We start from the raw sequence: 11366 nt of genomic DNA on the forward strand, positions 1-11366 counted from the left end.
GTATGATATGAAAATTCTAATTTCATATAGCAGTGTCAGCTGCTGAAATGTGTCAAAATACAGGTTTCAGAGTGTCCTTGCCCCTACTGCCTCCCTTATTGAAGGGGTTTTTGTCTTCTCTTCCTTTGCTAAGAGACATCCATTTATAATTCTCTTAATTTCATACCTGGGGGTAGATGTGTATTAGACTGTGAAAAAGGACCAAAATTAAGGTGAGTATGCTTCTTCTGGATGTAGATGTCTACTGACAAATCAGTCAGAGGAAAGGAGGTAACAGGAAAATGTGCATATTGAGTGTTCATGTAGTCAAAAACCTATGGCTGTTGGACAGTCCCAGCAAATCAACGTCAGAAAACTCAAACTCAACAAATTGTACTGTATTGCAGCCTATTTCAAAGTCTAGTTGTAATTCACTGCTTGTGCCAGTAGTAGAGAAGCAGAAGTCGGGTTCTGACAGGTTGCTCTCAGTGTGGTTATAAGCACAGTTGGATGTGTGCTAAGGAATGCTAAAATTTTTCTACATGCTTTCTCTCTCTCTCTCTCTCTCTGTGTCTTTTTCCTTCCCCCCCCCCAGTATTTGGAAAGAAGAAAGGTGTTCTGAAATAAAACTTCTATCAAAATACCCTAGAGAACTTCACCCTGTTGCAATTCCAGTATTTGCTTGTTGCAATGTGCATCCCTAGTAGTTCTTTTCTGTGTGGGTCAGGCCTTTCCAAATTAAGATACACAGAACTACTGGTTCTGGAAACGCAGCAATCTAGCATATACAGCATATGTAGCATATACATATATGCTCCTTGAGGAGTCACAGTACCTGCTGAAACAGATGATATTTAAATGTTGGATTCTCCCTTTAAGGCAAGAAAATGCTTTGTTTCATTCAGCTTGTAATTTTTAAATTACAGGACTTTAAAATGTGAACTCCAGTGTACTCATCTTACTGTGGTTGATCTAAATCAGGACGTGATTTTATTATTTTTGAAGACCTGTTAAAAAGAAGGTCATTTGCTTTCCAAAGCGAAACACTACTACTTCGTGGGACAGATTTCTATTAAACCCATTTATTGATTCCAAAGCAGGATTTGGCAGTAAAAGCATTATTTATTTTTTTCCTTTTTTCTTATAGATGGATAATTTATGAGCATAGTAATTACAGGGGGCGTCAGATGTTGTTATCACCAAATGAAATTCCAGATTGGTATAAAGTGAGTGGCTATTGTCAGATAGGTTCTCTGAGACCTTTACTGCAGGTGAGTAGGCTCTGACATGAGATTGTCAAGTACTAATTTATATTTTGTAATGGGGTTGGGGGGATATTATACAGCTGAAACCAATGTTACAGTCTTGATGCATGTCACAAGTTTCAGCAATGGCAATTGTGTAAAGAAATCGCTCTACAGTTTTGCTTGTAATAAAAGCTATTTGATTATGCTACAAGGCTTTGCAATTCTACTGCTTAAACTGTTCATTAAGCATATACTTTAAACCAAAGTACAGAAGACAGCATATAAGGATTGGCTAAATTATTTTAACAAATAATGGCTATAACTACTATATATAAATTATTTTAAGCTGGTTTATAATTAGTGCCCAAACTGATCACTGGCCTATGTCTGTACTATCTGCATTATTTTTGGAACAACAAGAAAATTGGTCAACAAATTTGGATACTTCAGTTAGTAGTGATACTGTGTTGATTTAGGGGGGAAAGGTCCTTCCCTGCTTATTACTTGGCAGAATAATTTGCAAATCTAATGCAAAACTTATTCTCGTGGTGTCCTTTTAATTTTGTTCTCGAAATAAGGACCATGTGATTTGGTCCAATGCTGCAGCAGTCCTGTGAGCTTTAACATTGAGGTTCTTGCTGAGCCATATTTTATTAAGGAAACAACTTTTTCTAATTCACAGATTACTTGTACCTGTAACCAAATGCATTTGCTTGCTGTCATAATGTTGTCTTTGTATAGCCTTAAGCAGAGTTGGGAATAATGCATTTTGGCTGTCCTGGCTGAGAGCTTGTCTAAACAGAAATGTTAATGTGTAACAAGCCACAGCATGAATGTGCAGTGTAATACTTGCTGCCAGTGAAATAAGCAGCGCTGCACAAGTGCTCCCTTAATGAAAGCTAAGAGTATCTATACAAGAAGTGCTACTCTGAATTAGAAATTCTTAGCTTTCCACTGTGTGCTGATCTCACTGCATAGGAAAGCCTAAAACTCTCCATGCAGAATGGCAGGTTCTCAAAGCTTGGCTTGTCCTAGACATTTATGGACTTTAGAATTAAGTTCTAAAATAGAAAAGTTAAGCTTTCTGAAAGAAACAGGGAGGCACAGGGTTCAGGACTGAGCAGTAATTGCTCTGAAGTTAACAAGAGCAGGATGTGTTTCTGCACTGAGACTGTGGTTGAAGAGTTCTGTTGTTTTCTGCAGAAACGTGTGTACTTCAGGCTTCGAAACAAGGAAACAGGAAAATTCATGTCAGCTGATGGAAACTTAGACAATCTGAATCTTCTCAGAATACAGGTTGCAGAAGATACAGACTCAGATGATCAAATCTGGGTTTATCAGGATGGATTCATAAGATGCTGGGTGAGGTTCAAGTTCAATGTGAATTTTCTCTTTCCTTTCCAATAGCAGGGTTTTCTGAATTCAATTCCTACTGTATCATCTCAATTTATTTTATAGGCTTATTCTGTTCCAGATGTAATATGATCTTTTTGTAGGGGTTTGTTTTGTTTTATTTTATTGAACTCTGGATTTTTCAGGTGATATGAACTAGTTGTATGATACCTTTTTTGATGTAATTGAAATTTTGAGAGATCTTAGTTATGATTTACTTTTCCCCTAAATAATAGTAGCCTCATAAGTACAATCAACACCAGAAGATCATTGTCTTGCTCTTCATGAGCTCCTTCTGCTTTCATGCCCTATTTCTCCACAGTAGAAATAATCACAAAAGTGTCAAAGCTGTGGAGACTTTCTAAAATGCAAACCATTCCTGATAATAATTTGAACTGTGCATACCTTGTGGTAGGTCGATTAGTGTAATGTAGGTTATATCCTCTTCTGCATTCAGGGAAGCTTAAAGATAAAATCCTACTCTTGGGGTTTTTTTTCATTTTTTTCTGGTTATCCCTGTATTTGTCAAATTCATCCCTTTTCCATTCTTTTGTACAAGTTTCCAAATTAAGTCCTATTTTTCTCACAGTCCATAAAACTAACCATGTGCGAATTGTCATTGAGGTGAGCAGAGGTATGCGCAGTTCATAATGTTTAAGCATGAACAGTCTTAGGGTAGGGATGCTGGCCAAAGAAAATTAACTTACTTTAATACTGTTAAACAGCTTGACTGCAAAGAATCATGTGAACTTTTTCTATAGGATTGTACAACTTCAAAGGAGCCATTTATAACTATGTCATCTATGCTGGAGGGAAGAATCTTACTGTTAATAAGCTAAGGCATTGTTTGGACATGTTTACAGGACACATGCTGTAGTAAAAGGGATTTATGCAGACAGCAAAATGATGCAAAGTAAGCTAAAAGCTTTAATATCGCATACAAAAGACTTCTCTCTTGACAGTGCCTCTCAAGCATTTCACTGAAAGTATTCATATCGAGACAGTGTGGTATTATATGGCTTTGGATAAATGCTCTTGGGTTTTGTCCCTGTCTCTATCTCATAAAGCAGTTTTTCTATGCGCAGAAAATACACAGTTCGTGCTGTTTAGCAATCAGGTAGCTTAGCGCGGAGTGCAAGCTGGCAACATTGATCTCAAATGACTGAACTCTTACCAAGCTCTGCCATCTTTCTTTTGAATGGCAGTAAATGTATTTTGCACAAAAAATTGTTTTTCACCACATTTTAAATAGAAAAATTAAGCTCGTGGGTGGGTAGGTACGTGCACATAGGCAGACAGAGGTCATTGGAAGAACTTGTGCCTTTCTTCCTGTAAGCTTAGGTCATCTCACTGAGTCACAGTGCCCTGAGGTATGCCTCAGGTTTTCAAGGAAGGGCTGTTTTAGGTAGGTGGGATAACCAGTAAGCAGGATATGAAAGTCATTCTGCTCATTTTCTCAGAAACAGATATGAACAGCAGATACGAATTCAGGTCTCCTTATTCTTCATGAGTTCCTTGGAGCTGGGTGAAGTAGTGGCCTAGTGACCTAATGTGTAAGCTTTGAGTCTTCCAAGTCCCACTTGAGAACATTTTTAGATACAGATGAGAAGTTCAGAACTGCAGAACTAAATCGACTTACTTCAATGCTAGGTTATGATAGTAAGAGTACTACTTCTTCAGAACCGTATATTTAATAATTTAGAGCCATATCAACAATGGCAGATGGATGTTTGTTTAATCTGCCACTGAAGTCCATTCAGAAGTTACAAGGTGGCTTATAGTGATCTATTGAAAATCACTGTTCATGCAGAATAATTAACTGTAACATACTACTAATACAGCCTTAATATTCTTTTCATGTGAGCTTGATTTTTGCCAGTTCTTTTTTTAACCATAAAAAAATTTGCAGAGTTTTGAAATCAAGTAATGCAAGTGACTAGGAAAAGAATATAGAACAAAGAAGAAAATATTATTGTGATAAACTGTGAAATTCATACACTCGACACTGTGCAGTTATGTGCTTTATCTCAAAAGGTTATTGCAGAACTAGAAATGATTAAAGAACAAAAAAAGGATGCACAGTGGAGACAGAGGGCATCTATACAAGGAAGAGACAAAATAGCCAGGACTTTTTAGCCTGCAATGGGGGCAGTTTGAGGGGTGATATGATTGAAGTCTCTGCAAATATAGTGTGGACAGGACATCACTTAAAATAAGGGAGGGGAAGGGGCGGGGAGGAGAACATCAAATAAAACTAGTAGTTGGCGATCAGATTTTTTTTTTTTTTTTTTTTTTTTTTAGTAGTAGTTAAGATTTGGAACTGCTTGCCACAGAAGGGTTATGATACAGAAGGGTAGTCATGTAAAAGCGTTACATTGATCTCAGTGGGTAGTGACTAACAAATTCACATACAGGACAGAAACCATCTGAGTATTAAAGGTACCTGCTCTGCATGGAAAAGTCTCTGGGCTGGAAATAGCTGTAGACTGGGAGAGATTACCAGGAACGTACTGCATACAAGAGCAGAGTGAATGTAATCTTCTATGGCACCTGTTATTGACCGCTGCTAGAAGCAGGTGCTAATCTTGCCTTTTGATCTGATACAGCGTGGTTATTTTAATGTTCTTATGTAGTGGACAGTGTCAGCAGAAACCAGAACAAAAATAAGTAGTCTCAAGTTTGGGGCAAAAATGCATTCCTTTAGGGAAAGTAGTTCCTAGGTCCTATTCTCATCTGCTGACATCTCTCCTATCTGATTAAAAAACAGTGGATACTGGAAGTAAGGCCGTCTGAATAATTGCTGTTGCCTTTCTGATGATACAGATGGCAGAGGATTGCTGCTTGACAATTGTTGGAAATCTTATAACTCCTGGCTCTAAACTTGGTCTGTCATTTGAGCGGAATGAGGACAAACAATATTGGCGTATTAGTCCTGATGGCAGGATTTATAGCAAGATGAAACCCAAGCTGGTTTTAGATATCAAAGGTAAGCAAATGTGTTATCTCATTACATTGTGTCTTAATTACATGGTATTTACAGTAGGATAGGCACTAAACGTGCCTATAAATTAAGGATGGTGTTATAGTTACTTTAATCTAGAATCAAAAAAGACATGATTAGCTAGTCTGACCTCCTGAATTATACAGGCCCTAGGACTTAATTTCATTTTTCCTACATAGAGTTTAGTAACTCACAGTACTTGCTTATCTTGTATTCCCAGTGTCCACTCACTGTAGATATCCTCAGTTAATTTTACGTGGCACTGCGTGACGTGAATATAATTTAAAATGCTGAAGCAAGAAAAACCTAGCTTCTCATTATCTTTAATTTGTATAGAGCAAATTTTCTTATATAGTAGTTGTAGATGCAATAGCCGAAGGATATTAGGAAAGCAAAGGCAGGCTTCTACACTGATGTGATTAGATGCAAAAAGTTTTTTCATTTGTTTATTAATGGCTATACCTTTATTGTGAACATGAGATTCTGCCATAGCAGCCTAAGGTCTGTGCACACTTGATCTGTGTTTTACAGTCGCTTTTGTCACAGCAATTTGATTCATGTAGATACTGTTTCTGAACTTTGTTTTCATAGATTCATAGAAAGTCTGAAAAAGCAGCAAATGGAAGGATTAGCAAAATTAGCATAATCAGATGTTCTTACATAACTCTGCATTTTCAGGTGGGGGGGAGTAATCGTTTTCTATAGCTGTTGGGGTTGGGTTTTTTTAGCCATTTTAAAATCAATTTTGCATTGATGCTGTGACATTAATTACAGCAATTACCAACAAAACAAAAAAAACAGAGTCAGTCAGCACTTTAGAACTAAAAAGGACAGGACTATCAGAACTGTGAGGAAATGGTTACCTAATGCCTGACCATAATACAACACTGGCACAAATAATTCTCTTTACTGCCACAGAAAGCTAGTGATGATTAATTATAAACTTATCAAAAAGACTCCAGTTCAAGGGAGAGTCTTTAGTCACAATGACCTTTTTCTAAAGTCAGTTCTGAGTTGCACCAAACAAGCAGAAATACTATTACACTGCCTTGTCTTCAGTTAATCATGTTAAAAGCAATTATGTATCCTGCATTTCTAATTGAAGAACTTAACAATGGATAGGTCTGGTGATGAAAGTATAGATGCACTCTTAGTTTAAAAAGAAGTAAATCTGTATGGTAAATATGAAAGAGTACGTACATTTAGCTTTTATTTGAGAAGGCCTAGTAGGAACTTTACCTGTTTTCGCCAATTCTGTTGATCCATTCTTGACACAAGTTGAGCGTTAATGAATTCTTCTGCAAATGAATGCAGTTGTTCAACTGTGCAGTTACCAATGCCACCTTGTGGATATACTGGCATAGCACAAATCTTTGTCCAGAGCACTGCTCTGCCAAAGTAAATAGTCTCTTTTTCCACTGAAAAATATCCCATCTGTTCCCATTATAACATGTTTACATTCTATCAGACACGGCTTACAAAATAGTTTTTGCACTTGCAGTGATAACTGAGCTATGTAGCTAATGTTATTTTTTTTTGTAGCTGCTGCTTAGGTTTTTTTTTCCTGTGGGAGTATTTGATCTGGTATTCCCTTCTTTTCTCCCCTCTTTCTGAAGAAATTTGCAAGTGTTTCTGCTGTGTATCTCTACTGCTTTTTAGTAATTGCGTGGCGATGGCAAGGAGAGAAATCATGTTGGTGTTAACCTGCTCAGAGACCTTTCTGATTTGGAACAGTGGCACCACAAAGTCTCCCTCAGATTCCTGAAACAGAGAACAGCTAAGGTGCTTGAGATGGCATTTACTTAGTACAAAAGAGCTGCTCTTGAATGTGCCTGCCCATGCAGGACTCCAGGTGCCTAGCATATTTCTTTCTGAGATCTGCTAGAATCCATATTTGTTAACACTCATCAAGCTTTCAGCTGCCAGGCTTGCCTTTTGCTCATTTGGGGAGGGTGAGGCTATAGGGCTGCAGGATAAAAGACGGTGTCTGTAGGAGTGTCCTGGTGCTCTGTATAAACGGTTGGCTCAGATGGCTGCTTCCACTGGGAGTACTACCTGCTATTGCAGGTGTGTTGTACTACATGAGATGCACGTGTCCTACACTGCTGCAGTATGTACTAGATCTGAGAAAAAAGTCAGTCCTGACTTTCAGCTGTAGTCAAACGTTTCTTTGCTTCCGAGTTTCATAAATCAGAATACTAATGGTGCTCTTCTATGGGAACATGTTTGGAATTGCATCATGTGAGTAAATTAAGCCCCTCCAAGAAGGGGTTGTATTCTGCATTCAGGTACGTTCAGCTGCCAGTGGAAACAGCTGAACATTGGGTGATATTCTGTGTATGGTGACTTGTGATGCAGCTGGTCAAAATGCAGGATTATAATAGCGAAGAGTAAATGAGTACCAGACCTTGTCCCTGGTGTGGTCATGCTCGTATTGTCTATTAGCAGCAGGACTTATTTCATCATGTAAACATCATCTTTAGGGCGAAGTGACAACTGACAACTGTTGAGGGGAAACTAAACAGCCAAGTTTGACTTTTGGGAAGTGACAGTCTTAAAGGAGCTACACTCGACTGTATTGCAGTGTTTACTTCCTTTCCCATCCAGGCTGAAAGAGCTGAGGTACTGAATTACTGAAGGGGTGGAGAGGAGCAGGCAGACTCCCTTGTTTCAAAATTAATTCCAAAAGCAGGCAGTGATGAAAATGAGTTTGTCTTTTCAATGCCTTGGGGAGAAGAGAAACTGTCTACACCAGCACTTACTGGATTTGCCCTGAAACCTAGAGTACATGTCTCTTATTTCCAAGATAATCTACACTCTTTGAAATTTTTCTTTACAGGGGGCGCACAATATGATCGTGACCATGTTGTTGTCAACACAGTCAACGCAGAAAAGTTAACGCAGTGTTGGGAACCACTAGTTGTATAAAGCCAAACAAGCAAAGATGACGTTTGAATTAGCCACTATTCCCGACACTAGAATTGGTACTGCCATCTCTGAAGGATACAGGATCAACAATGACAGCTTTGTCTTTTCTTTGCAATTTTAAAAAGAACAAGCAACAGAATTTTACCTCTCTAAGATTGTTATCCCTATAAAAGCTTGAGTATCTCTCAACCTTTTTTTTTTTTTTTTTTTTTTTTTTTAAATCATCACAACTTAATGTGATATAGAGAGTGGTAGTATACCTTGGGCTAGAGTGGAAGAACTAAAGGTGAGAGAGACCCCATGGAGTTACTGTTGTGTCAGTGAATAGTTAATCCAGAATAATCAATAAGCGTAATTTAAAATTATTTTTAAAAGGTTTTTTTTTAACTGAGAGAAGGGCTAAAAAAATAACTAAAGCTTATTTTATAAAGGACAGGATTATAGTGTGTATGTGAGTATAGCAACTTGGACCTATGGGCTGTAGTATAGAGAAATATTCACTACTGGAAATTAATATATTTGTTTCACTGGAACAAACTTATGTTTACTGAAAGTTTAAAGACTGCTAGCACACAGCACATCCAAAGAGTTTTTTAACATGTGGCTGCAAATATAGTTAGTATGCTAATACAGCAAGTCCTAAATTAAGAAAAAATTCTAGATTTTTCTCATGTAGAGACGATGTAAATTAGTAGAAGTTTGTTAGAAAAAGAGGGCTGGCAAAAGGATGCATCGGAATGTGAAGAACTTGCCCATTTTCTAGGCTGCCTAACTTTTTGAGTTATGGGTATTTTACTTATTTGCCAAGTCAGATTTTTACCTTATAAAACAGTTCCAGTAAGTATAGTCTTCCTGAACTCCAAAATCACGTAGGAAACAAGAATTCTTAGGGAAAGCATCACTAAAGATGACTGCAACAGCACCTAAGCATTGTGGTTACTAAGTTTTTCAGCCACTCCCTGTTGGGCTTACCGTGGAGAATGCCAGACTCCCAAGTATTTCTGGTGATGTTGGACAGCAACGTCCACGGTGGGCTGCTGGCTCTCGGTTGCTGCTGGGCAGAAGCGTCACGCTGCTCTAGTAAGAGGCATAGCCAAGCCTGGATACATGCCCAGTCACAAGGGCTGTGCCCATTCAAAGTAAGTGTTACTGGTTTAGTGAAGAGCTCGTGACAAGTAAGACATACTACTGACTGCAGGAGGTTCTTCTTTTGCCCTGCTCTTAACCTGGTTTTGTTAGTTTTCCTTAATAACGTTGGCAAAAAGGTAAAATACAAAGTCTTGTACTATGCTGCTGTATTTTGTTCTGGCTTAGACCAGTGTTATTACAAGCTGCTCCTAGGAGCATCCAGGCCTTTGTCTTGCATAGTAAGTCTGTTTAACATTTTCATTACTATTGTATTGCCTCAAAGGATACTGGTGCTTTTATTGTTACCACCCTAGAGGAAGTGCCTTACTAATTTTCCTCCTTTTGTACAGACATACTGAAGTTTTGTTGCTCTGAAATGTGCTGCTTATAGTTCTTCATAGAAAATGTGTTATTGGTTCCAAACAGTGGTATTTTGTCATAGTGATGTGTGCTCTTGCTATATATAATATAGCATTTTACAAATAAATTTAAGTTAGGTAACTTTTTATTGAAATTATTTTTAAAGGTAGAAAGCTGACATTTTACGGTTAGTTTTGCCTCCTGTCTTGTGCCCTTCTCTGTCCATAATTCTCTGCAACAGCTAGTTAATGAGGAATGAATACGTGGTGTGGAATAGCTGCAGGCTCTGAGGAATGGATGCTTCTCCTGTACAAGCATGTGTTCAGTGCATTTGTACATGTGGCCACAGTTCACAAGGCTGCTGCTTCTGTCCCCTGGTGGAAGCACTGCATGACGTGGTTTTTCCATCACTGTAGCTGCACCACAGTAAATGTGCAGCTCTGAATTAAGAGGTTACCACTTTCCTTCAATCCACCTGTGTAATTGCAGGGGAAGTCACGCCATAGCCCATCTCCAGCAAAATGGTAAGTTTAAAAACAGACACATACCCCCTCAAGCACTTCATCCCCACTAGCAGTGACAGGGGGCATGGCACAAACATGGTCTCTTGATTACTGACAAAAACTGTGTCTAGCCTACCTGCATAAACACTGTAGTCAGCTGAATCTGTGCCAGGAGTTAGGCAATTAGAATAATTATTAGTTACAGATTGATTTTGTTCCATGCTTCTACTTGGATTAGTTATGCTATGAGAGATTTGCCATATCAAGATTAAAGTACCAGTCTTGAGACAGCAATGTGAGCACTTAATACAGGAAAAGTTTACAGGTTCTGAGAACGAACTAGATTGAGTAATAACATATATTAATAAAGGTGAAGAGAACTAGGAAAGGCCAAGGAAAAAAAGGACAGCACAAGTTTCATATGGACAATTAGATAAAAGCGTGCCTCACCATTTCAGGACTTGGCTAAAACATCTGGAAAATAAAAGCTCCAAGATCTACAAACTGAAAATGCTGCCGGCTGTTCCTCTTATCCCGAGAGTGAAGGGCGTTCTGCGAAAGTCACAACTACATTCTTAACATGGTTTTCATGTAGAAATACCTAAGGGGCATTAGTATTTCTTGTCTGCGTATTAACAGTTATTAACAGGCAGAGTATGAAGGAATCAAAGAGGCTTTTCTAAAACAAGACTTTTTTTTTTTTTTTTTTTAAATTACGTGTCCTCTGTGAGCTTTTAAAGAAGAAACAGTTGCTACATACCAATTCATGTTCAAGTGTAATTTACTAGTAAAGGACTGACTGCGGGCAGAATAATGATTAGAGATACT

At 38.2% G+C, this 11366-nt stretch overlaps 1 protein-coding gene across 1 annotated transcript in view; it reads left to right on the plus strand.

The window, feature by feature from the left end:
• The window catches only part of AIM1 (absent in melanoma 1), a 42862-nt gene extending 34315 nt beyond the window's left edge, over positions 1 to 8547 (plus strand). The window contains exons 18-21 of the mRNA XM_010573393.1: positions 1127 to 1250; positions 2430 to 2588; positions 5442 to 5604; positions 8459 to 8547. Coding sequence (XP_010571695.1) covers positions 1127 to 1250; positions 2430 to 2588; positions 5442 to 5604; positions 8459 to 8547 — 535 coding nt within the window. The remainder of the gene's footprint in view (positions 1 to 1126; positions 1251 to 2429; positions 2589 to 5441; positions 5605 to 8458) is intronic.
• Positions 8548 to 11366: the final 2819 nt, after the last annotated feature.

Source organism: Haliaeetus leucocephalus, unplaced genomic scaffold, assembly GCF_000737465.1.
Source record: "Haliaeetus leucocephalus isolate CR32 unplaced genomic scaffold, Haliaeetus_leucocephalus-4.0 Scaffold384, whole genome shotgun sequence".
NCBI classification, from domain to species: Eukaryota; Metazoa; Chordata; class Aves; order Accipitriformes; family Accipitridae; genus Haliaeetus; species Haliaeetus leucocephalus.